A 27,474-nucleotide genomic window follows, 5' to 3' on the forward strand; every position below is an offset into this window, starting at 1 on the left:
TCTCTGTATTCAACCTGAGCTCTGCTGTTTGCAAATCAAAGGGGCAGAGCTATTTGCTGAACTCTCCTCCCATCTGCTTGCAGTGACCCCCTGCCTGTTTCCCACCTACATTTACAAAGTTAGTAAAATTTCAGTTGTTCCTTTCTTCTGGGCAAATGAGTCTGGTGTTCCATTTGCTATAAGCCAGGCCCCAAGCAAAGTGGGCTTCTCTGGCTTGTATAGATTTTGGCAAATTGAGAAAATGTGTGTCATCTTTCTTATTCTGCCTTCTGCTTTTGCTGTTCATACAGGAGGGACAAGGAGCTAGGCAGTGGGTCATAGTCCATTCAGATGAACAGGGACATTCCCCATCAACCTCAGTCTTCTCTCAGTATGAATAAAAATGCATATGTTAGTGAAAAGCAGCATACAAAAGTACCGTATTTTTTGCTCTATAAGACTCACTTTTTCTCTCCTAAAAAGTAAGTGGAAATGTGTGTGCGTCTTATGGAGCGAATGCAGGCTGCGCAGCTATCCCAGAAGCCAGAACAGTAAGAGGGATTGCTGCTTTCACTGCGCAGTGATCCCTCTTGCTGTTCTGGCTTCTGAGATTCAGAATTTTTTCCCCTTGTTTTCCTCCTCCAAAAACTAGGTGCATCTTGTGGACTGGTGCGTCTTATAGAGTGAAAAATACGGTACATTATATTAAGGGAAATTGTTCTGCAAATATGTGTGGATACGTGAATTTGAGATTGGGGGAAATGAGAAACAGAGAGAAACCAAAATGTCGCCCATCCCTGGTAAAAACACATCTCTGAGAGAGAGATGCAAAAAGAGCTGTTGTGAAGGCAGGGAGGAAAAGGCAGGCATTATGATCTCAGTGGCCATGGACTTTGCCCATCTCATAAACCCAGTTGCATTGACTTTACTGTGTGGCGCATCTGTCAGTTTATGAGCTTGGGGAGCTGCTGGCTCATCTCCTGCCCAAGCTCTTACTTGGACTTTTGGCTGTACTTTCCGTCCCTTGTTCTTTATCAGCATCGCGGCAAACAGTTTGTAGGGGCCGACGGGGAACTCTTTCACAACGGAATGCAATAAATCTCGGAGGATTCCAAGACCTGGGTCCCATTTGCCAATTAAACAAGCCATGCCTTCCAATTCTTAAAGGATGCTTTCTTGAAAATGGTGTGAGGGAAATGGGTAGGGAGAACCTCTCTCATGATACGAGAACCCACCGGGGCCATCCAGTGAAGCTGAAGCTTGGAAGCTTCCGTACAGGTGCAAAGAAGCACTTATTCACACAACACACAGTTAACCTTTGGAATTCACTGCCACAAGATTCAATGATGGTAATAAATCTGGATGGATTTAAAGGGGATATAGACAAATTCATAGGTGGGTGTGGTTAAGGCTATCAGTGGCTACTGACCACAATGGCTATGTTCTTTCTCCATTGTTGGAGGCAGTGTGCTTCTAAATACCAGTTGCTTGGAATTACAAATAGAGAGAGTTGTGCTCAGGTCCTGCTTGTATGAGGGGCATCTGGTAGGCCACAGTGAGAACATGATGCATACACTTAGAAGGTGGTCTGAGAGCTTCCTCTCTTGTTTGCTGTTGGTTCCATGGGGGCAGCTACGTTTTCCCCTGTACAAACCAACTGAAAATGGTGACACAACTTGCATTGCTCCCAAGGGAACTTGTTTTAGGTTTATTACATTTGTATGTCGCTTCCCACTACAAAAATAGTCCCAAAGCGATTTACAACACAAGTAAAAAATAAAAAACAACCATGAAAATGTTGAAAGCATGTTAAAAACATACACAGAATATTAACATGGGTTCATCCCTATTGTAATCACCACACCCAACTAGAGATGAACACCGAAACAAAACAAACATCCAATGATTGAGGCAGCCAGAATGCATGGAGGAGAGAGAAAATATCTGTGCCTAGTACCAAAATAATAACAAAGCAGGTATCAGGCAGGCCTCCCTGGAGAAAGCATTGCAGTAATAAGGGGCTATTAAAGAAAAGGTTTGTTCTCTTGTTGCCACCTGCTGGACCTCCCTTGGAGGTGGCACTCAGAGGAGAGCCTCAGTTTATGGGCAGGTGGCAAAAGGTAGGGAAAGATATGTGGAAAGGTGGTCCTTTAGGGATAGGGATCCTCTCTGGCTTTCCAAATAGGGCAGGGGTGAGCAGCCTTTAGTCTAATTTTAAAATTATTCTGCATGTTCAGAGCTTTGGCAACTGTGTTATTCATTCATTCAAGTATTGTATGCCATCAAAACACACACAATATAATGTGGCGATGTATTAAACACCACAAAAATAGTGCAATATGATTACAGGGACTGGCTGATAAAAAAAATGTAAGCAGGTGCAGAGGCCTGTCTACATAAAAAAGGCCTCCCTGAGACAGCTGAAAGTCAAAAGTCAGGGTGCCTGTTGGATCTATGTTGGGAGAGGGTTTTGGTGCCTGAGACTGGCAGGCTTCTGTGGCACAAGGGACAACCAGCAGCCTGCTAGGTAAGGAGAAATGAGAGGAGAAAAGGGGGTTCTGGAAAGACACAGTGAGAAGGGGGGTTCTGCCCACATTGGCCCTTGGACCAGCCCACCACTTGAATCTGCCCTCCAATGACAGATAATCTCCACCCTTGGTGCAGGGGTAGGAATATACTGAGCATCAAAACAGGAAGGTGCTTTGTACCAAGACAAAGCATTCTTGGTCTATCTAGCACAGCTTTTATCTGCTGTGATGGGCAGCAGTGTGTAAATCTGGATTCTTTTACTGTACGGGGCTTTCATAAAATTAAAAACAAAACAAAAAAGAAGAAGCCAAACCTCTCCAAAATCTGGGCATCATTCATGTCACTGACTCCCTTCAGCATGTGCATATATTAAGGATTAAGGGATTAAAAAACCAGTCTGCTTCCAGCTGCCCAGAGCTGAGTCATTGATTTATGACCCATCCAGGCAAGCTGGCAGCTGTTTTTCCACCCCTCTTGCAGGAAAGTAAGCCTCTTTTCCAGCTACTATGAGGATTGATAGACTTAATTATCAACTCCCAAGTCTTCACTAAGATGGGATGGAGGGACTTGTTTACTGCCAGGACTCCAAATAAAACAAATCAGTAAATCTTGCTCAGATCCTCCAGCCTAGCTAGAAAGTGCACTGGAGCAACATCAGTGCCATTTCAAAAAATCTTGTGCAAAGCATTTTATTAAGCATGCTGGGTGCAAAGTTATGGGTGCCTAAATCTCATCGATCACCATAAGATTTTGCAAGCCATGCTGTAGGGTGGTCTGTCATGAATTCCAAACTGTCTTGTTTGCTTGTTGTTCTTGCAATTACGTTGTTCCAGAACTAAAGAGTCAGCAAACTAGCTCCATCAGCTCAATGAAGTTTTAGACTTATTTTTCTTCAGCAGCAGCCTCGCCACTCCCCAAGGCGGATCACAAACTGAAGGGAGCATCAAAAAAAGGCCAGTATGGTGTAGTGATTAGAGCACCCATCCCCAGCCTGTCACCGTCTGGGTGTTTTGGGCTATAGTTTCCACCAGGCCATTCTGGGTGGAGGCTAATGAAAATTGTAGTCCAAAACATCTGGAGGGAGCCGGCTAACCAGGTCAGTTCCTGGATGGGAAATCCCCAGAATGCCTTACTTTGAGTTCTACTAAGGAGGAAAGATAGGGTAGCATTTTTATTTATTTTTTTAAATGAAGCTAGGAGCTGTTGGAAGGAAGGAAGGAAGGAAGGAAGGAAGGAAGGAAGGAAGGAAGGAAGGAAGGAAGGAAGGAAGAAAGAAAGAAAGAAAGAAAGAAAGAAAGAAAGAAAGAAAGAAAGAAAGAAAGAAAGAAAGAAAGAAAGAAAAATCCAAAATTGAACTGGGCTAGTGTAAGCCTCGTGTGTGAACTGTGATAAGTCCCACTGTGTTGCCTATTTACAAGTACAGATGGACAAACCCTCAGAGGTCTAGTAACCATTCCAGGGCTTTGCAAGCACCTCGTGCTTATTTCTGCCTACATACCTGTCCTGGGAATTTCTGCATCAGCTTTTAAAAGCAGCTTCCCATTTATTCCTAGGTTGTAATCTAAATATTTTATATATACACACACACAGCCTCTGCTAATGCAAGACTTGGCTGGAATCCACACATTCTAGATGCACTAGAATCTTAAGAGAAAAGCAACAGTGGGCAGCTCTTGCCTTTGACTATTAAGCAGAATAGGCCCTCCTTTAAATAAGAATGTGATTAGCTATCTCATTGTTTCCTGCTTTCCTTTATTACTGGGAATCACCATCGTAGAGATAACGGGGCATTTAGTTGCCACCACATCCATTCATTTCCTTTACCTTTCAGAGGTACCTGGCAATGGGACTGTTGCACATGGGGATGATTGGACCTATAAAAGTCTGATCCATCTCAGTTTTCAGAGAGGATGGGACTACGTCTGCCTCATCCTGTTTCCAGGCAAATTTGTAACGGAAAATCCTTTAAAATCTGCCTGGAGAAATGAACAAGAGGGAGGCATCAGAAGATTCAAGGGAACTCCCATGGTTTGCATTAGTATACAAAATATATTTAAGGGATAAAACCATAAAGGGGGGGGAAGGACCCCAGAACACCCAAGTTGGGGTAGAGGTGTTGGCTATTTGCAGATTAGTTGTGCTGCAGAAGGCATGCTGGGGAGACCACACATTCAGGAAACGCAAAATAACTTTTGCTAGGTTTTAATAAAAATAACAAAAACTCCTTTTACACTAAATTACAATATATCAATAAGCATGACCCATCCACCAGGGTACTGAGAGAGATACATGCTGCTCTTTATATACCATACCCAACAGCTTAATTGCCACAACTTAACAGCACCTGCTATACTGCTTCACAGCTGTAAAACTAGGTCACGTTATTTGCTCTGGCCTTTAAAGAAACACACATCTTGTGGAAGAATAATAAACCTCAAAATTTAAATAGACCATTCAACAAGAGGGTGCTTCGTGGCCACACTGAATGCTGACTGAATGCTGGAAGGTTGAGAAGGAAGCTTGGGGGAGAACAGAATGGAATGGAGTATCATGGACAAGAGCACAGCCAGCAAGGCCTGCTGGAACCCTGAACTGGAGCACTATTAACACAAACATTTTGCCTTGTATTTCTTTAGCATCTGCATTTGATGCTCAATTATTTCAATGATTGTAGTCCTGCCAAATGACCAGGAAAAAAACAAACTGCTTTGCTCCTCTACCTTTAAACAGATGTGTCTTGTCTGCTAAAACCTGCAGGTTAAATTCTTTTGCACAAAGCTTAAATCAGGTGGGGAACCTCAGGCCTGGGGGCTGAATGCTCCAGTCCTCCATATCTGGCCCTCTGTAGTTTACCAAGGCCACACTCCCTCACTGGCTTTGCTTCACACCCAGAGTATTTTTGTTTGACTGGAATGTGCCCTTGAACTCTTATAGTGCCGCTTGTTTGCTTGCTTGCAGGAAAAGAGGCACTTGTGAGAGTGTGTAGAAATTAGCTTGCCGTACAAGGGTAGAATTTGCATTAGTTGCTCCACCCACTTTTGCCTCTGGTCACACCGCCCTTGAAACAGTTGCCCAGAATGGAATCTTGGGCTGAAAAAGGTTCCCCCCTCTGCTTAAATCATCACCTGCTGATTGCTGGACCACGGTGTACTTTTAAAGGGACAGCTATAGGTCAGCACCAAAATGGACAACTCTACAATATTTGTGTGCAATGGCATTTAGCTTTTGGCAAGCCAATATTTTTCTTTTTAAAGCCATCTAAGTTAGTAGCTGGGATGGCGCTGTGGGTTAAACCACAGAGCCTAGGGCTTGCCAATCAGAAGGTCGGCGGTTCAAATCCCCAGGACAGGGTGAGCTCCCATTGCTCGGTCCCTGCTCCTGCCAACCTAGCAGTTTGAAAGCACGTCAAAGTGCAAGTAGATGAATAGGGACTGCTCCAGCGGGAAGGTAAACGGCATTTCCGTGTGCTGCTCTGGTTCGCCAGAAGCGGCTTTGTCATGCTGGCCACATGACCCTGAAGCTGTACGCCGGCTCCCTTGGCCAGTAAAGCGAGATGAGCGCCGCAACCCCAGAGTCAGCCCTTTATCTTTAAGATAGTAGCTTACTCCACATCTTGTGGCAGTGAGTTCCACAAGTTGCTGTGTTATGACACCAGGCACTCCAAGCAGTGAGGGTGGATGGAAGGAACCAGTGAATGATTAGAGCTAGCTCCATTAACATTTCATACTTACATTTAATTCTGTTTTAGCGTGCTTAAATAATATATTAACATAACATAGCTGCTTTGTAAAGTACAATAAATCTCTGCAGGCAAGAGGGCAAGAATGCCAACTCATAAAAAGGGATTTCTGTAAATCTTGTTCGACCCCAGTTTGAAGCCAAATATGCAGCAGGCAGTCAGCACATCGGAGAGAAGAAAATGCATTTCCAAAGCTTTGAGGAGAATGTGCCTTTTTGTCTTGCCCTCAAGTGTCCTTGAAAGGCAGCACCTGTGTTCTCAACTTAGCAAGAGGCAAGGTGGAAAGTCTGTTTTTGAAAATGTATTGCATATGATTTACTAGCATTCTGTAGTCACTAATTAAATGCCTACCAGAGGGTTAAAATACATAAGAAAACGAGGCTCTAAGGGATAAAACATAAAAAAGCAAAGTCCTGTCAGGTCTGGCCCATCACAGTCCAGCATCATGATCTTATGGTGGCCAAACAAATGCTTCAACAGGAAGTCTGCAAGCAGGAGCAGAGTGCAACAGCTCCGCCCTCCCTTGCGATTCTCAGGGCTAGAATTCGGAGGAAATCATTTGCATCCTTTTACAAAAGGAAATTGTTAGGTGCAGAGGGACCCAATTTTCATTGCAAGTGCACCTAAGGAAGGGGTGCCACTTTCTTCATCCGTTGTGGCCCTGAGAAAAACCTCCCCAATGGACAGCCCTGAAAGAGACACTCTCACTGGTCATTGCTGGGTGCAGCATATCACGTTGTGCTGGGCAGAAGGCTGCCCACACTTTTCAAGAACTGCGACCCAGCCCTGTGAAAAAAGCTGTAGTTTTTCTGCCTCTTTTGTGAGGGGCAGAGAAAAGAAATCCTCTGGGGTGTGGGATTTTGGCACAGAACCTGCCTTAATTTTACAAGTCTGGTGAAGGCTGGGTGTGTATTTGTCCTTTAACTTCGGGAGGGGAACCATGCTCTCTGGACAGCTGTTTATAGCTTCACTGGCTGCCCATGCTTCCTAAAATGCACTTCCCAATAGGACCCATTTGTGCCTGAGAACAATGCAGAAATGTAGAAGTTAAAGGGGAAATAAATCTTCACATCGCTTTCAGTTGCTCCAGAGGTCGCCTTATCAACGCAAGTGCCCACAATTGCTTCCCCCTTGTCCTTGTCTGTGTAAGGGCCTACAAATCTCACTTGGGGCAAGAGGAGGCAGTGCAATTGGGTAATTTTAGACTCTAGAATTAATGGTCTTATTGGGAGGGTGGTGACTAAGCCTGCAAAGTTACGCTCCTTGTTGAGGTTACTGATTGATTGTAGGCTCTACCAACATTTCTGTCCATCTCATTGTTCCCCAGTGAAAGATCAACTTGAAATCAAGAGCAAATGTGGGACGTGCCTTCTGGCAACATCACTTCCAAAGGCTCCCCCGCCCCAGACCCTTTGGGTAGTATAATATGCCTGACTTGTTGGGCACAGGGGGAGCCTGGATAATGAAGTCAGAGCAGGCGCAAGATTGGTGCAAGTTTCACTCTGCTAGAGGAACAGAAAAGGGTTGTCAGGGAGTAGAGAGAGAAAATGGTAGTCTTCCTGCCATCACAGATCCGTAAGAACATAAGAAGAACCGTGCTGGATCAGGCTCATTTACTCCAGCATCCTGTTCCCAAGGGGGCCAACCAGATGTCCATTATGGGATGCCCACATGCAGGAGAGCAATAGCAACACCCCTCCCCCCCTTTGTGATTTCCAGCAACTGATTAAGAGTGGAGATAGAATGCAGCTACTTTCAAGCCTGCAGCAAACCTTGAAATGAATGATTGAGTGAGGTGCCTTTGCAGGAGAGTTCATCAAACATCTGGGGCGACATGTTGCCTGTTTGGTTCCTGCGTGAAAAGGTGGATTATAGATGCTTTGCCACTCAACAGAAATCCTTTAAAGTATATACAGTGGTACCTTGGTTCTCAAATGGCTTGGCTCCTGAACAAATCGGCTCCCAAACACCACAAACCTGGAAGTGTGTGTTCCGGTTTGTGAATGTTTTTTGGAAGCCAAACGTCTGACACGGCTTCTGCTTACGTGCAGGAAGCTCCTGCAGCCAATCAGAAGCCGCACCTTGGTTTTCAAACAGTTTTGGGAGTCAAAAGGACTCCCAGAACCGATTAAGTACGAAAACCAAGGTATCACTGTAGTCAAAGATACTCAGTGGTAAGGAAGTCATAATGCAGGATCAACCCCGGAACCATAGGAAAGAAATGTCAAGCCAAATGTTAAGAAGATAATTATCTGAAAACAATGAATGAAAGAATGAATGAATGAATGAATGAATGAATGAATTTTTATTTGCGTCAGCCATCGGCCATAGCAATAAAACAACAATACCTGAACAGAGCCCTGCTGCTGGATCAGGCCAAAAGCCCATCTAGTCCAGCATCCTGGTCTCAGGTGCCTCCTCTGGTCCAAAAGCAAGACCATGCCTAGGAGGCCTTCATGAAGTTCATTTAAGGTTCACCTATTGTCCTCTTCTCATGCTCCCACTGAAAATGAGCTCTCAGGCTCCCCTCTGGCAAAGAGGAGAGCTGTGTGTGTGTCTGTGTTCTGGATCTTCCCCTCTTTTCGTTGCACTATAGTGCAAGGGTGCCCCTCCAGATGGTATTTGTGTTGTAACATTGGGGAAGCATCACAATGCAAGTAATAAAGCAGTATGATATGTGGATGGTCCCATATAAAGCTATCACCAATGCACTATTATTGCATCAAGGGCATGTTGCAAAATGCACCTAAACCAACCCCCCCCCCCCCGAAGAACAACCAGTGCCTCTTCTACTCTGAGAACAGTTATGCTTACCTGAGACCTTTGCTACAAAAAAAATAGTTCTCATGTTTTATCTGCAGTTAATGGGTTTTGATCCTGAAAGGCCTGATGGTTGTCCATTAACCCTTCTGTTCCTCTCTTATTTTCCTTCCAGGTGCAAGTGGGAAGTACACCTCAGGACCAAAGAATTGTGGGATACATTTCCTGCACTCACTTGCAAGCTCTGGCAGGTACCGTACAGATTGCTATCCCTTTGTTTTGCTTCTTTTGCTACTTATTGTAGAATAGAGATAGAAAGAGTGGGTTTGGCTATTCTCTTCTCAATGGTCTCTTGTCAGTACTTTAACCATCTCAGCTGAAAATGTTGCAGACAGGGAAGGGTTGTACATTAACCTAAGTATTCTGCAGAGCCAGGGCAAGCAGACAGACATCAGGTCTGCAAGGTCTATTGGAAGCCTAAGATCCATCGAGAAGATCCATCGAGAGAGGGCCGGGTGCTGAAATGCTGGCTTCAAGCGGGGTGGGAATTAGAGAGGAAACACATTAAAAAATGAATTTTAAAAGAAAATAGATTGAAAATACATATTTAAATACAAATTTCTGTGAGGGCTTAAAAATATATTGATAGATGAAGGATTGGAGAGACATACGAGTGAGTAGATGCAAAAGTGTCATAAACTAGAAATAGACAGAGGCTACCACATCTGTTGCTCATGCTGGTAGCTCAAGGGTACCAACATGAATAAGATTTGGGGGGAGGTAAGCCCCACCCCACATATTTGATCACAAGACATGGTGCACACACACCATTTGAAGGGAAATGCCCATCAAATTTGCTGAGGCCCAGCCCCCTCAAATAACTTATCGGGGGGACCAGAAGGACCTCTGCCCCTAGGAATTGGCCCCTATGTGCTGGTTGGAGCAGAAGCTGGGAAGCTTGCAAATCTCTGCACCAACCTAGAGTTGGCACAGGAGTTGGGCCCAAATTGGGTCTAGTTGCTGTCATGGGGTGGTAGTCGGTCTGCCTTGAGTTCCCAGCAGATCCCAGGCCTGCTGTGCCCCTCTGTCCCCAGATCCTGATGTCCCATACATTTGGCAGGCAGAATAGTGAGCTCCATGCTGGCGGAGTGACATTGGACAGAGGCTGGCAGAAGCTGGGGGAGCTCAGTGAAGGGACACCTCCATCCAATCCAACTACCCCCAAGCCAGCACAAAGGAGCTTGGATTGTGGTGTGATTCACTCCATGTGAAACATGGTTTACTGAACTCTCCTTGGCCTCTCCTTCCACTGTTTACTGGATCTTTCCCATTACCTTGTTTCACGTAAATCTCCAGCACAATACAACTGTAAAAAAAATCAGTTTATGATGTGGATGGTGAAAACCACCATGTTGAGTCATTTCATGGCCACCTGAGAGTATCCCGAAAGAGACCAGGGCAACTTTGTTTCTCTACCAACCTCATGTCAGCAAATAAACTTGCCATCTCAGCCAATCTGCGTAATGGTTGATAATCCAAATATTATTTAAATCTTATCTCAAGATAAACATTATGTCATCTGGTAAAGCTTTGGGCTTAGCCTATAAATTTAAAAGCTTTGCCCTCCCTGCTGCCACCTAACTTCTACAAGGAATGGTGGCATTGTTGGGAAACACCTTATAGACCAAGTCTCTTTATAGCAATCAAATAAATTCAACTTGTCAACCTTTCCTCTCCCAGCATAAACTGTTAGCAGAAGTCTAGGACTCTTTGTAAAAATATTTCTCCTGTATATACAACATTGGAGATGGAACATTCTAGACTTTGTTTTGTAAAGAGCTGATACAAAAGAGTGATGGGTCGGAATGGACATGTTAACAATATCAACTTTGGGGTACAAAGGTTGAATGTGGTTCTTGGGTCAAAAGAGGAGATAAAGGACCCCTGGACAGTCAAGTTCAGTCAAAGGTGACTATGGGGTTGCGGCACTCATCTCACTTTCAGGCTGAGGGAGCTGGCATTTGTCCACAGACAGCTTTCTGGGTAATGTGGCCAGCATGACTAAACCGCTTCTGGCACAACATGTCACCGTGATGGAAACCAGAGCACACAGAAATGCCATTTACATTCCCGCCACAGCAGTACCTATTTATCTATTTGCACTGGTATGCTTTCGAACTGCTAGGTTGACCTTCTGATCGGCAAGCCCAATGGGCTCAGTGGTTTAGACCACAGTGCCCAATAAGTAATAGGCCTCCCAATATATTTTTGATCCAATTCTACTCTTCGTTTTGCTGATCTTATTCATGACGTGAAAGAGACTCTGGTTTTGTTGTCTTCTCAATACACTTCTTTTGTAGCAGGGATGTATCAATTTGGTACCTTCTCTATATTGGGCCAATGCCCCATTCGATCCATCACCCTGCTCTCACTGTGGCCAATCAAGTGCCCTAATGGGAAGTCCAAAAGCAGGACCTGAATGCAACAGTACTCTGAGCACTTGTGATTCCCAGCAATTGACTTTCAGAGGCATACTGCCACCATCGATGGAGGGAGAACTTTGCCATCATGGCTGGTAGCCATTGGAGACACACTGAAACAGTGGTATTCAACCTTAAAGTATGAAAGTATTGAAACAAATGTAGTAATAATAATACCCAGATGTGATATTATGGCTACTTGTGATATTATGGCTATTTCCTTCATACTATTCCCCACCCCCTGAACCCCCTGCCAAATTCTAGTGGATTTACTCTTGGACCATCTCACTGAGATTTAAGGCAAAGAAGGAGCATGGCGAGAGAGGACTGGAATAATCTCCCTTTGCCCCATCAGAATGTCTCCCTTTAAGGCTTCCAAGTTCCTTTCCTGTTTGTCTTTCGTATGTTTGCTTCATATTTCCCGGCTTATCTATCACACTGTATTCAAATACAAGAGAGCTTAGGTTTTAAAAGCTTAGATGTCCTTCAATAAATCTCTGTTCATTTATGGAACAAAACAGAATGACCTGAGTTCATAACAGTGGAGTTTCCTTGGCTGTGCCGGTTATCTCATCCAAAACATTTCTTGTGTTTCTAAAAAATGAGGGATGGAACATGATGGCAGAAAAGGAAAGCTTGAGCCACATAAAAGGTGCTGGTCTGGGATGTGTTTTTGTCAAAGAAAGCCTATTTGGAAATGTTTTGAAACATACAAATTGATGGTTGCTGAAAGTAAGCCTGGCTCCAGTTTAGAATTCTGAGGTGTACGTGCAACAGCTCAAGTTGGCAGATGCACCAGTGCTGCAATTTGGGAAGCAGGAGCTGTACTTCCTGAAAAAGAAGTAGCGGAAGAATAGTGTTGGGGACAGTGGAGTCAGCACTTAAAGCAGAATTGGAGACCCTTTGTCAGCCCAAAGACACCGGGCCCTTATGGATAATCTCCTTAGAGCTGCTCTTAACTGAGAAAATGTGTCGGAGGTGATTTTGAATTGAAAATCATGAGCAGGGGGAAGACCCACCACCAACAATGAGAAAATCTGTCCATTACAGTTTCTCATTTTCCGAAAATGAAATTCCATTGTCCACATTTCCACATCAATTTGCTCCCCCCCCCTAAAATCCTTAGATCCTTAGAGAGCCAGTGTGGTGTAGTGGTTAAGAGCGGTGGGCTCGTAATCTGGGGAACCGGGTTCGCATCTCCGCTCCTCCCCATGCAGCTGCTGGGTGACCTTGGGCCAGTCACACTTCTCTGAAGTCTCTCAGCCCCACTCACCTCACAGAGTGTTTGTTGTGGGGGAAGAAGGGAAAGGAGAATGTTAGCCGCTTTGAGACTCCTAAGGGTAGTGATAAAGTGGGATATCAAATCCAAACTCTTCTTAGAACAATTTTCCCTTGATATACACATTTCTGCAAAGTAATTTCCCCTAATAAAATGCAATTTTGTATGTTATTGTCATTAGCATGTATTTTTATGCTCATTTCTTACCAGCATATGCATTTTTTGTGCACTCGGTTGGAGAACTGTATTGCAAAATTCAGATAAGTGTGAATTTTGAAGGATGGCTGTGTTTGCGAATTGTTTTAGAAAGTGTGAATCTGGTTGATTCCCCTTTAAGTGCAAACCATAAGTATAAATCTCTACCACCCAAACCACATGCTTTAAATAAAGGGGGTGACAAAAAGCTCCCAGCATAGAGCAAAAGAACAAACTCCACTCATACGCATTTAATATTTTATTTTATTTAAGTGGATACAGGTCAAGTAAGTTTTACTCAGAGTAGACCAATTGACATTAATGAACATTAAGTTAGGCCCATTTGTTTTAGTTGGTCTGCTCTGAGTAAAACTTAGTTTAACACCACCCAGTATTTTTATACAGCCTTGCAGGGCAAGAAACCCTGTCAAATGAAATCCTGCAACAATAAGAACATGATATGCAATTAACTAACCGAGCGGCATGAAAACATTTCATTTCAATAAGAAAGATCAAGTAAATAGAATAGATGTTTCTTTCTTTTGAATAAATAAGCAAAAATACCACAAAATAATCTATAGGAATTATCCACTGGAAATGAGAAAGAAAAGCAGAGCAGGATGTTGGTTACAGCCAGTCTGGTGGAAACTTACAAATCAGAACTGGGAAATCCACCCCAACCCTCTGCCTCATTCAATTATACTTGATTCAAAAGTGATCTGTTGCATTCTTCACAGTGACTTCTTTTGATTTGCTGCTTGAGTTGTAGATATGAATTTTAAAAATCACTCCTACAATGTTTAGCACCAACACTGCGTGTTCAGATTAAAAAATAAAATAAAACCAGACAACAACACAGCAACTCAAAAATTAAAAAAGACCATTTTCCACTGAGAGTGTCAGGGCTCTCAGAATCCAATCCACACTTTTGAGGAAGCAAGTCCCATTTAACTTGGAGGCCTTAACGTTTGAGTACCCAACTTTGTCTGCTAGCAATTTGGCCTTTACTCAAGAGACATGTTGTTTCTCAAGTTGTAGATCCAGGCTGGAGTTGCCCCTTGTGTCACTTCACAATCTCTAAATCAGGCTTCCTCAACCTCGGCCCTCCAGATGTTTTGAGACTACAATTCCCATCATCCCTGACCACTGGTCCTGCTAGCTAGGGATCATGGGAGTTGTAGGCCAAAAACATCTGGAGGGCCAAGGTTAAGGAAGCCTGCTCTAAATCATTGAGCAGCAGTACCTCCTTCTGACTGTCTGCAGTTGGGAGAACCCAAGAGCAGGAAATAGTAGTTGGTGGCTTCCTCTTGTGGAGAGTTGTCCTGGTGGCTCAGCGAATAAGGCACATGACACACTGGGTAGCTAAACGTTACTCATTCAATACCCCCTTGTGCCTTCAGTCACAAATTTTGTAGATCTATATTTTTTTCCTTGCCTAAAACCAGCCGACAGATATTGAATAACTGAAAACACTAGATGGGAAGCGGTTCAGCCTGAGCTAATGAAAACATATATAGCATGTCGCATACATGCGTGCTGTTATTAGTGATTCAAAAGGGAAATTTCCAAGCCAGCTCCAAATTATCTTTGAACAGAATGGTGTGAATGATGGATGAGGTAAGGAAGTCAAGCAAGGACGTTTATGGCTTGTGCATCACACAGACACACTGTGCCATAAATCAAATTGCAAAAGTGAGGGGCAGCAACCTGATGATGCAAACCTGGCAGAGCCCTTGGAGAGTATCAGTTGGACCTCACTAGATAAACAAAGGCATATGTGAAATCTCCCCCTGCCCCTTTCCACTGCATGGAATGCTGCCGCCGCCAAGTGTAGGTGCTCAGTTTCCATTTATAGCTGCGTAACCAAAAGGAATTCTCCCCAACCCTTTTGGGAGTGCACCTGATTTGCAAACAGAAGGTCCCAGGTTTAATCCCCAACTTCTCCTGATAGAAGTGGAGAAATCTTGCCAGTCAGCATAGGACCAATTGCCTGGTCCCATATAAGCAGGTTCCTGTGTTCCTTATGTTGTGTGGAGTACTTTCATTCTTTTGTACAAACAAAAGGAGCAGTTGACTGAGCCCTCGAGAACATGGGAAGCTGCTTTATACTGAGTCAGATCAATGGTCCAAATATCTCAGTATTGTCTACACTGACTGGCAGCAGCTCTCCAGGATTTTCAGGCAGGAGACTCTCTCATCCCTACTTGGAGGTGCCAGGGACTGAACCTGGGACCATGTGCAGATGCTCCACCAGTGAGCTCTTTTGTCCTTACCCAACAAAGTTGCCACCTTAATCCCATGATCAGATGTAGGAAGCTGTCTTATACTGGGTTAAACCATTGGTCCATCTGGCTCATCTAGAATGGGTAAGAAGTATTTAAAATAAAGAAACAAAGAAAGTTTGCCGATTGTCTTTCATTGAAAATGCTTTTAAATCCACATTCTATTCCAGGGATGGGAAATCTGTGGCTGTTCAGGAGATGTTGGACCAGCTTCCCTCAGCATCAGGAAGAATGAACAATGGTCAACAACCTCTCGAGGGTCATAGGTTCCCATTCCTGTTCTACACAATACTCACATTCTTCTACTCCTTAAAAAAAACGAACTCTTTACATTTGAAGGAACTCCAACATGTTTATTTTAGAATTGCATCTTATGGTCTAGTAGCTGAAGATACCACCACAATAAATATAATGAAATTTGAATTTGCTCCAGAACCCTTGTTTTGTGCTTTCTGCAGGGGACAGTACTGTTCGATGCGAACAACTGGATCTGCTTCAGGATTGGCTGGCTGATTTCAGAAAATCTACCTCCTCCTCCAGCACAGCCAATCCAGAGGAGCTGGTGGCATTTGATGTACTTTGTGGAGATCTCAACTTTGACAATTGTTCATCAGGTGAGACGGCCACTTATTTGCTTGATGTATTTTAAGCTGCTAAGCCCTAGGCTCTGTGCACAGCATAACAGTGCTGGTTACACTGCCCTAAATCCACCTCTGCCCGTGGTGGTTGGTGCCCATTGGGATTGGTGGGGCAAAGGACAGAGAAATCCAGTAAAGATAAATCCAGAGCCAGTGGCAGGCAGAGGAATTTTACTTTCCCCCCTATCCTCCTCCCTGCTAAAGACAACACTGAGATTAAGGAGAGCAAAGCTGGCAGCTAGTGTCACCCCCTGGACTGTAAGAAGGCAGGCAGGGGTAGGCTGGCTGGTGATAGACCAAGGTTGGTGGGGCAGGGCCCCATTCATCCTAATGAACCAGCCTTCATTGGCCAACACTGTGTTGTGCCTGGAACCCCACTGGTCATTACCCTCCTTTTCTTCATCACCATCCTTTTTCCCTAATAATTCCCTGCTCTCCTTCCTAGTGTGAAGTTCATGACAATGTACTGGGATAAACAAGGGTGAAGTAGAGTTATAGTGAATCACTGGAGAAAGCGATGCTTTTTAATAAATGGGGTTAATTTATTAAAATAAACAGAGAGATTATGTGAAATGATGCTGATTTATTGCTGCTCATTCTGTTCTTCAGTTTGCTTTTAATTTAGTTGTGCTGCGTTTTTTCTTTGTGAACCACCTTACACTTGACTTTATCATAGAAAGACAGGCATAAATGGCCAAATCAATAAAGAGAAGCTAGGCTACTGCAAGGACTGGGCAGGCCTTTTAAAATTCACCATGCTCTTTGCAGGCAGCAAAATGGGGAGTGTGTGGATTTCACTGAATATCCAAAGGGTGAAATTCTCCAAAAGTTTTCCTAGAAATCTCTTTTCGGAGAAATTTTTAGCTTACTGAGATTTACAAAGATTCGCATCAGTGTAGCTGGTAATAGAGATGGAGAGAAATTTGATTCCGTTCTCATTTCTTGGCCAACTTGCCACATTTGCTGTTTCCAAGGCAAGATGAGAACAAAATTGGATGATGTGAAAATTTTGAAGGAGTGCTGTGTTTCAGCTCACATATTGTTTTGGAAAGTGCAAATTTCCTTTAAATGTGAACTGAACAAAAAATCTCCCCCATCCCTAGAAGCCATTTATAGCCTCTAGTATCATTGCTAGCAGCACTGATGGACAACAGAGGCTCCAGCTTATCCATATTTTTTAGGTGGCCCAACACAATGTTGCGAGGAGCCAGAGGGCAGAGCCAAATGTCCTCTGAGAATTGAGGGGGCCAGGCCCTCTAAAAAAAAAACATTCAGGGGACCAAGACTGCCTCAGCCCTTTGGAGTCAGTGCCTGTGATGGACCCATGAAATGGGCAATAATAAATTGGCATGAGACTGAAAGAGCTACTTTTTGGCAACTTTTTTTTTTGGCCCCACCTTAGATACCTGGATGCAAATCAGGTCACTGCTCTATAAAGTAAGATGCAGAAGTGTGAACCCTGGCCAGATGATCTGATCGGCATAACCTTCAAAGCACTGTTTTATTTTTAGCAGTTTGGCTTCTTTCTTCTTTTCCTTACCGCTTTTTAAAAGCCTCGCATTTATGGATTGTGTTGCCTTGACAATAGACAGTGACAAATGACATCATTAGTGCCGGTGGCAGCCACTTGTGGGATTCCCCCAGGAGAAGCAAAAAGAAATTCTTTTTTCTTTTCTTCCAGGAGAGATGCAGAAAAATGATTAAGAGGCATCATAGGTTTCAGGTGTTTGCACAGGGCTAGATCTAAAGCAGAATGGAATGAAAAAGTTTAACTGCATAAACCTCTACCCATATGAACTGACCTGGACCCTACGATCATCATCTGAGGCCCTTCTTCATGTGCCTCCTCTGTGAGAGGTCTAGAGGGTGGCAACATGAGAATGGGCCTTTTTTGCAGTGGCTCATAGTTTGTGGAATGCTCTGGCGCCTTCATCACATATCTTTAGGTGCCAGGCAAAAACATTCCTTTTTTCCCCAGGCTTCTAGCTAGTTAAACAATCTATGGCCTTTTAATCAGGGCGTGTGTGTGTGTGTTTGTGTGTTTGTATGTGTGTGTGTGTATTGCTTTCATATGTGTATTTTTGTGTTTTTATATTGTAAACTGCCCTGTGATTTTTAGATGAAAGGTGGTATAGAAATTTAATAATGAATAAATAATAAACAATTGCCCAAAACTTAACAAGACAATTTTATGCCTTCAAATGGCATTTCCAAATAATTCCTCCTCCCAAGCTAACTGCAGCAATAAAATAGAAAATCCACCATTTTTGACTGCTTGAATTAGCTGCCTGCCTTAGCCAATCTGAAGATCAGTCCAACCCTAAGGAATAATTGACAGGTCTAGAGAGATCTACATGGGGGTAAGGAAGAGGAAAAGAAAAATGTATAGTGTGGGCTTTATCCACTGTTAGTCATACTTGGAGTAGATCTAGTGCAGGTCCATTAATTTCAATGGGCTTACTTTGCATATAACTTAGTTAGATATAATTCTTCCATGTTTTAATGAATTGCTTAGAGACTGCCTTGGTATTAAGTGGCATGGAAGTAAATTAGGGTTGCCATATTTCAAAAAGTAAAAACCAGGACACCCAAGCTTTTTTAAAGGAAACCACTGAAATTGTTGAGCTTTTTTTTTAAAGGAAACCCCCAAAATTGGTGAGTTTTTTTAGGAAGACCTGAAAGTTGTTGAACTTGCTTTTAAACAAAAACACCAAAAAAAACCCCCCACAAATTTTAGATAGAACAAAATGATGCATTTTGGAAATTGCCCTTCTGCCTTTGAAATCCCAGTGATGTACAGGAAAATCCAGACCTAGGGCAGCCCCAAGTAAATGCGATGCAATATAAATCCAGGATGATTGAGGAATGCCCACTGTGTGGCCTCTGGTTTCTCAAGCTGTGGCCTCTAGATTTTATTCCCTAACCATTGCCTGAGCTGGCTGGGGCTGCTGGGAGTTGCAATCCAGCAACATCAGGAGGGCTGCAGGTTGCTCAACCCTGCCTCCCCCTGCCCTTGCCTTTCTTCGCATGCCACTGATGTCCTTGTTCTTGGTCCTTTGTGTTGTCGCTGCAGATGACAAGCTGGAGCAGCAGCATTCCTTGTTTACGCGCTACAAGGACCCATGCCGGCTTGGTCCAGGGGAGGACAAATCGTGGGCAATTGGTAAGAGATGCTGCCATGGCCTTCGGCTTGGGTTGAAAGCAGTGCTTGGGGGGGGGGGGAAAGCTCATTAATCCATTCCAGTTCACCCCCTCCAAAAAGGAATTAGTTCATTTCCTCTGGAAAGGAAAGAATTTCCATTTCAGTTCAATTCACAACCTGTTCACATAGTTCTCAGTGGTTTTTGTTTCAGCCTTCGGAATTTGACAAGCTGCTCTGCTGTTGTATAAAATATGCTTAAGAAGATTAAGAAAACATCAAAACACACACTCATGGTGTAACAAGAACAATGGTTTTATTTATCTCCCCCAACCATCATTGTATTTAAGTTTAAAGAGCGGCATGACATTTCAGATGGAGAGGGGACTAAAGAGGGTGGCAAAGAGCTGTGCACAGGGCTTGGCAGGTGCTGCCAACCAGCTGGTTGGCATGTACAAACCCCCTCCTGGCCCAGCTGCACCTTTACCTGCCTCAAAACTGGCATCATATATGGAAGCAGCAACACAACTCAGTACTGCATACAGACTCTGGTCTACATCCATTAGGGAGAAAGCCAAGGTTGATAGGAGACCCATGAATTCCTTTCTCTTCCTAGGAACCTTGTTAGATCCAGAAGGACTATATGATGAAGAAGTGTGCACAGCAGATAACCTGCAGAAGTAAGTACCGCCTTGTTTCTCTGCTTATACAATATAGTGGCTGCTTTTTAAATCTGCACCACCAATAAGTATTGCTTTTATATTTTGGATAGTGTTTTCAGTGGTCTGGTGGGGAGGAGAGAGGGTCTCTTTCTTCGCTCTCACCCAGTAGGTGCCAGTACTCACCATGAAGTTGTTACAGTAAGTGCCACACTTTTTAACAACAAAAAAGGAGGTCTGGTACTGCGTACCCTTGAGTACCCCCTGAAATAAAAGGCTTGCTGATCAGAAGGTCGGCAGTTTGAATCCCCACAATGGGGTTAGCTCCCGTTGCTCGGTCCTGCCAACCTAGCTGTTCAAAAGCATGTCAAAGTGCAAGTAGATAAATAGGTACCACTCCAGCGGGAAGGTAAACAGCATTTCTGTGCACTGCTCTGGTTTGCCAGAAGCAGCTTAGTCATGCTGGCCACATGACCCGGAAGCTGTACCGGCTTCCTCGGCCAATAAAGCAAGATGAGTGCCGCAACCCCAAAGTCATCTGCGATTAGACCTAATGGTCAGGGGTCCCTTTACCTTTACCCTCACCTCCAGATTGATTTGGGGCTGAATCCAGGGCAGGGTGAACAGTCCCTGTGTTGGTCCAGACTGGAGGGCCTGGACCTCATTTCCGTTCTACTCTGGCATTTAGGATTTGCCACAGTGCAAACTGACCCTCCCCCCCAAATCAAATGTAGTAAAATTCCACAGGCCCTAAGGCAAAAAAAGTAAGCACTCACAAAGTTTGTGGTCTGTAGCACTTTTGAAAGCAAACTTCTCATTTATTTTAAGTCTAGTTCCTCTTGGTCTTTCAAGACACCTTGTTTGATTGGCATTTAATTCCCATGCGTAGAATCATAGAATCATAGAGTTGGAATAGACCGCAAGGGCCATCGAGTCCAACCCCCTGCCAAGCAGGAAACACCATCAGAGCACTCCTGACATATGGTTGTCAAGCCTCTGCTTAAAGACCTCCAAAGAAGGTCAAGCAGCTCTCAAATTGTAATGTCATCTTTAAAAAGAAAACTTGCTGAAGAGCTTGCAAATGATACCCATCTGAAATTGCTATTGTCATTGACAAACTAGATGAGGTTTAGAATGGACTCTTGTGGAAATCCTTCAATAATAAAATTTGCCCAAGCTATAGAAACTAATTTATCACCCTATTTATACTGACATCAATAGTTCTGGAAAGAGCCCAGTAAATTAGGCTTCCATTAGACTTCCAGCACCAACCTCTGGAAATCTATTAATAAAGTTAAGAAGCCCGCATTATTAAATACATCAATAAGAGTGACTACGTGGACCTATTTCCTTATTTAAAAGATCAATAAACACCGTTGCTACTTAGTCACAATGTGCCTCCACCTCTGACTTGATTAATAGGATACTGTTAGGGCAACTAGTGAAGAAACGGCCACTTAATTAAGATATTCACAGACCTAGGGTGGATTGGGTGTTGGTCTCTTTCACTTAATACCAATCCACTTTTCAAAGGGGCGGTCACCTGCCTATCAGTTAAGTTTTATTGCAGGTCTAAAGCTGTCACAATGTTGTATACAGTCAGGTTATAGTCTATCAGCCCAGACAATCTTTGGCACCAAAAGGGCAATTTATCAGTTCCTTATATTGATTATCATGGCGGATGTCACTGAGATTGAAGTGGCACACTTTTCTGAACTACATAATTTTTCAGTGGTATCAGAGAGATGGAGTTACTTTTGTGACAGGGTGGTTTTGGAGGACTTTACAGCTCCTTTTAATACATACTATAGTGGATACAGTGGGGAAGAACAGCCTTAACATAGTGGTAAATCATCTGCCTTGTGTGCAGGTGGTCTCAAATTCTGCCCTGGGATCTCCCACCCCAAACCCTGGAGAGCCACTGCCAGTTAGTATAAACCAGTAGTGGAGAATCTCTGGTCCATGGGCTTAATGGGGGCTGGCAGGGGTCCTAATTTGGCCCATGAGGCCATTTCCCCAAAACCATGCTCAACTACCCGACACCTAAAGTCATACATTATGTGGGGCATGTGAAGATGCAGCTCTCCCCCAACAGTGGAGTGTGGAGTGCTGCCAGTCAGCTAACTGTCTGCACCCACAAACCCCTGTGCCTCTTATTGTGTGGCTGGATTTCAAACTTCATGAGGAAAGGGAAACTTTTCACCTGACATCATGGGCAGTCAAGAAACTGACATGTGGGAAGTGTCACTTCCAGGGTGCCATAGGCATAATTTTCAGCTCTGTGGCATCCAGAACCCAAGCTTCTTTCTGTTGACTGACCAACAAAGATTGTTTCCTCTAGAGGAGAGAAGGGGGGAATACAGGCAGGGCAATCAATAGATCGGTAGATTTTAAATCTCAGTGGAAATATGTAGTCACATAGATTTTATGTCCTGGGGAGAAAAGCAGCTGGGGGTGGTAATTTGAGTATGGATGGGGGAGAAATTCAATTCAGTTTGCATTTAAAGGTGAACTTAACCTAATTTGCAGTTCGAAAACAACATGTGAACAGAAGCAGCCAGCCTGGGTGGCCCCCTAGAAAGTTTCAGTCTGATGCTCCCTTCTCAGTTAAATGCATAGGACTGTGGTAGCACATGTAACTCATTGTGCAAAGGTAAAAGTCTTTCATGGACTGGCTGGAGGCAGAAGAGTGGTGGGAGGCAGAAATTACAATGCGCAAAGGGATTCCAGGCATTCTTAAACCTACCATTTATATAAAGTAACCGCACCATAGAACACAGCCATTTTTCAAATTAATATATTGCAGGAAATATGGCGAAATGTGTTGCACATACCCCAGCCACTTTTCTCAGCTTCTTGCTTAATTTGCTATTAAGAGGCGGAGATAATCTGCTGGTGTTTCAACAGAGGTCAATTCTGTCAGAGCCACAGCTCTTTCATTAAAAAAAATGAAAATTCCATGAGTTCCCCCCCCCCCAAACCAGTCTGAAGAATGTCTTGTCTGTGGCACTTTTGAAGACAATTAATTATACAACAGTCCATATTTGAACCACCATCTTCATAGAAATGAACCTCCCTCTTCGCAGTTTTTTAAAAAATTGCATCCAGGGATCATTGATAAGTATTGATTCCTTGATACTGAATTTAATCAGAAGCAAGCTAGTGTCAATTGACTTAAGTCTCCAGAGATAATACTTCAGAACATGTTAAAACTGGATTTTACATTTTAAAGGTTGATAAAGGCTGGGTAATAAGAATCAATTGTACCAATTATTTTCATATGCTTTTAAGTTTCCTGAAAAGGAGCCACAGGCCTTGACAACTGGTGTCTCCTTTTCTTCTGTGGAAAAATCAAGATTTCATCTCTCTCATTTCCAAAATAATTGATGGTATAGTCTGGTAATTTTGGTGTGTGCCTTATTCACAAAGGCCAACTGTGGATCTTCAATCCAAGACTACTATTTGAAGAATAAGCCCATGATTCACCACAAATTGTCAATAATCCTATGTACACTTACTTGGAAGTAAACCACATTGCGTTCAGTGAGATACTTGTGAGTAAACATCTAGGGAAGTACACTGCTTTGACTGCCCATTCCTCCAGAACTGGACAGCCAAAGAGAGGCATGCTTTATTGTCCAAGGATACAAGAATCAGAGCTCAGTGGCAGAACATCTGCTTTGCATGCAGAACGTCCAAGGTTCAATCCCTATTATCTCTAGGTAGGATGCATAGCTGTCAACTTACAGATTTGAAGATAAGGGACCTGCAGCCTCGAAAATAAGGGATCAGCAGCCAAAATAAGGGATTTTAGTCAACCAGCAGCCAAACAAAGCCTCAAGCAGTGGTTCCCACAGTGCAGCAACCCGGCAAAGGGGATGCAGCAAGGAAAAACACCGTCACCTCTCCGCTGGGAAGCGCTGAGCAAAGGCGAGTCCCCAGGCAACGCAGCCTATTTGATCAGCACAAGGCATGCAAGCTCCACCCCCCAGCCCAGTTGTTCTTAGACTCCTTATTGGGTGAGCAACGCAGCCAAGCAACACAGTTGGAGCCTCCCTCCTCCCTGGCCAACAGGGAGGGAGGGAGGGAGAGGAGCTGCTTCCTTTGAAACCCGGGAAATATAAGGGGCATCATCAATCCGGGACAGCAGCGGGAAACGGCGCTGGGATAAGGGAGTTTCCTGCCAAATAAGGGATGGTTGACAGCTATGGTAGGATGGGGAATGCCTGAAAACAGGTTTCTGACTGCCAGTCAGTGTAGACAATCTAGCTTGATGGACGAACTTATATCTTATCTTTAAAGAATTGTACAGTTCTCAGGAAACATTAGGCACTTTAGAATAACAATAACAACAACAACAACAACAATGCACATGAGATAATTTGTTGATAATGGGTGTGTGAGAATTGTAATGTGTAGTTTTGCGTAGTTAACTAGAAATTACCAATATAAAATGAAACTTCAGAAATAGAAGATCTTATACCTTTGCTATCTCCAGTAAAGCATCCGCCACCAAAAACTGGGAACCCATTTGATATTTGTTAGAGCAGTGGATGACACAGATGTAGATCTGACACATAATAAACCATTGTGTGTGTGTGTTTTTAACCAGGACGATGGAAAGTGAAGAAGGGCGAAAAGCCTATATTGTCTTTCCTACCAGCAAGACCCATCCTTCAAGTCAGAAGGGGAGGAAGAGAGCTTTGAAGGGGAACGGGAGGCGAATTGACTACATGCTTTACACTGAAGAAGGACTCTATCTAGAGTGGAAAGTGGTAAGCCCAGTCACATATCAACAAGCATACTGATAACAGTTCTGCATGTTAGAATTTGGCATCAGCTGTGATGCACAATGCTTCTTGATTCAAGCAGCATTCCCCAAGGCTCACTATGAACAGTCACCCTCTGATGGGATCCCATTATGTTAAGATGCCCCTGGGAGGATGCCCAGTTTGGGTTTTTTTGCTTCAGCCATACTGTAGGCAGGGCATCATCATTCTAGAACTCCGAATCAGCCAATGATGCTGAATGTCAGAGGATTCAGGTCAGGCAAAAGAGAGGACTTTTTCCACACAGCAGATAGTTAAACTGTGCAATTCACTCCTACAAGAAGTCACGGTGGTCACCCATATGGATGGCTTTAAAAGAGGATTACAGTAGATAAATTCATGGAATACAAGCCTATCAGCAGATACTTGCCACGATGGCAATGTTCTCATCCCACTGTTAGAGGCAGGATTCCTCTGAAGAGCAGTTTCTGGGACCCACAGGTGGGCAGAGTTCTGTCGGTCACTATGAGAACAGAGCACTGGACTATTTGGGTCTTTGGCCTGATCCAGGCTCTTCTGATATGTTTATTTTCATCGGAAACATTAAAAGTGGCACACACACACACCATAGAGCTCTTTTTAAAAATCTTTTCTTTTGCTGTTCCTCCACAGGAAGTGGAAGAGTTCAGTTTCATTACTCAGCTGGCAGGCTTAACTGATCACCTGCCTGTTGCCATGCGCCTGATGGTTTCAACGGGAGAAGAGGATCCTTAAAAAAGGACGGTTTTTTGTCCCCCAAGTGTGTAGAGGAGGGAACTTCCAAACTTGTGACCAAGATGCAAGACAGAGTGTGGGATTTTTCGGATGCCCCCACCCCCTCGAGACCAGGCTTGACTCAGACTATCCTCTGGCTGCGATTCTACCTGCTTTTCAGATTCCTCTCCATTTGCATCCCGTTAGGAAGATGTTAAAAAGGGAAGCAGAGAACGTATGTGAATGTGTGCATGGGGAGATGGGGAAGGGAGGGGGGTGTCAGCCCACCCACAAGCGTCACGAGTTGCCAGGCAACCGGGCAAGCCTGTATTTCTATACTTTCACTGTGGACTTAAAAGGAACCAAGGTAGAAGTCCCAATTCTTTTGAACCAGTGCCATTCTTACAAAACAATGTTTTTTTATATATATACTGATATATAGCACAATTTAGTTTGTAATCAGTCTCTGTGTTAGTGCTGCTCCAAAAGCGAGTTTTCGAATCATTTCTTTATATATCCTTAATGAGCTAATGCTTAATTTCTCTCTTCTTTTTTTTTAAAAAAATCCTTTTCTTCCCCACCCCCTTTCCTTTCCTTTTTTCTTTTTAGCCTGTTAATGTTGTAGTAGCATGCCTGCGTCAGAAGCATGCCTCCACATTGCATGCCACTCACTTAGGAATGGAATGGTCAGTGAGGTACCATTGGGGTGGAGGTGGGTGGGCAGGTAGGGGAAACGAGAAGGATGGCAATGGTAATTCAGAACCCAAAGCATCCTGGCGACAGCATTCTTAGGACCTTCAAAACCCAGGTTTGGAAAACAGTGTCATATTGCCTATAAGCAGGCAACTGTCAAAACAGTAGGGCCAAATCCTAAAGTATTCTCTACCAATGCAATCCTGGAGATAAGATTTCAGAAGATACTATGGCAAATGTGGCAGATACAAGTGGCGGCATCTTTCCTGGACTGGTCCATTGCAGCTTGCAGTATGAGAGGTTTGGCACACAAACTTTCAAAGCTGTCTTATGTCACCACCAGACAATAAGTTGTATCTAACAAAGTGGAATGGAGTTGCCCCTCGTTCTCCTCCCCTTCCCCAAAACCTGTTTGGGGTTCCTCCCCAACCCTCCAGAGCAGATTTTGGGATGTCCAGGAAGGAAGGAAAGGAATGAGGTTCTGCTGTGCTTCTGTGCTTTCTTGGATACAACCCCGTCAGTCTAATAATCTATCTCAACTTTGCTCTGACTTTCTGGTGGCTCTGACCTGATCTGCAGCAACATCTGTGTGGATGGGGCCATAATTACCCTTCAGGTTCTGAACTTTTGTGATACCAAAATGCATTTAATAATGCATATTTTAGAATAAAATGCATACATTGAGACAAAATACATACTTAAATATTTTGTGATGAAATGCATATTGAAATCCATATCAAAATACTGAAATGCAAATTCTTGTGCAGCTTTTTTAAAAAAACAACAACAACAGATTAATATGGAACAGGAACAGATTGGATTTATGAATTTATGAATTCAGTTATGTGAATATTGGAACATTCCTCCACCAAAAGATGGTTCTCAGCACATGGAAAGGTAGTATGTCAGGGGAAAGGCTAGCCTAAACCTTCTCTCTAGTGTGTTAGTTTTCTATAGGTGGTGAGCGGGAGAAGTGAACTATGTAAACCCAGCCATCACAACCACAAGGGAAACATGACCAATGGAGTCTGCTGAATGCCTGAATTGGCCCATAGACCTATTGAATAAGTCAACAAAGTGGCACGGCTGAATCCAACGCAGTTCCAGTGCTGTCTGGATGAAGGAATCGCATGGAACAGATGGGTCATGTGCAATGCAACCACACCAGTGCTATCAACCCTCAAGGAGCACCAATGCAGTTGCTTCCTGTTCTGCCTGCCCATCCCAGTGGGATTTCTTCATTTGAGCACGATCAGAGCAACATGGGAACCAGTCACAGGGAAACAGTGGCTACTCTAGTGATGTGTATATTAGTCCTCATTCATTGTGAGAACAGAGAGAGCAATGCAAGGAAATAGGTGGTGGAGGGCCTTAGCTAAAACACAAGCAACTTCACCAGAAGCGCATAGCAAGACACAGTAGGGAAGTTCTGTAAATTCTGAATCAGACAGATTAAAAGTGCCACATGCGGAAGATGTGCCTGTCACTTCGAGGAGAGGAAGATCTCACACATTACCTCTTAACTTTTGTTGCAGAAGATTTGTTTGCTCGCTCTTCTCTTGTGCCATTCCTGCCCCGCT

General features: G+C 43.7%; 1 protein-coding gene across 1 annotated transcript in view; it reads left to right on the plus strand.

The window, feature by feature from the left end:
• Positions 1–26,717, plus strand: part of SMPD3 (sphingomyelin phosphodiesterase 3) — a 116,062-nt gene extending 89,345 nt beyond the window's left edge. The window contains exons 4-9 of the mRNA XM_081920328.1: positions 9,183–9,258; positions 15,702–15,857; positions 18,955–19,044; positions 19,637–19,700; positions 24,292–24,454; positions 25,121–26,717. Coding sequence (XP_081776454.1) covers positions 9,183–9,258; positions 15,702–15,857; positions 18,955–19,044; positions 19,637–19,700; positions 24,292–24,454; positions 25,121–25,222 — 651 coding nt within the window. The 3' untranslated portion in view covers positions 25,223–26,717. The remainder of the gene's footprint in view (positions 1–9,182; positions 9,259–15,701; positions 15,858–18,954; positions 19,045–19,636; positions 19,701–24,291; positions 24,455–25,120) is intronic.
• The last annotated feature ends 757 nt before the right edge of the window (positions 26,718–27,474 follow it).

The sequence above is a fragment of the Podarcis melisellensis genome, assembly GCF_964234715.1.
Source record: "Podarcis melisellensis genome assembly, chromosome: 8".
Classification (NCBI taxonomy): domain Eukaryota; kingdom Metazoa; phylum Chordata; class Lepidosauria; order Squamata; family Lacertidae; genus Podarcis; species Podarcis melisellensis.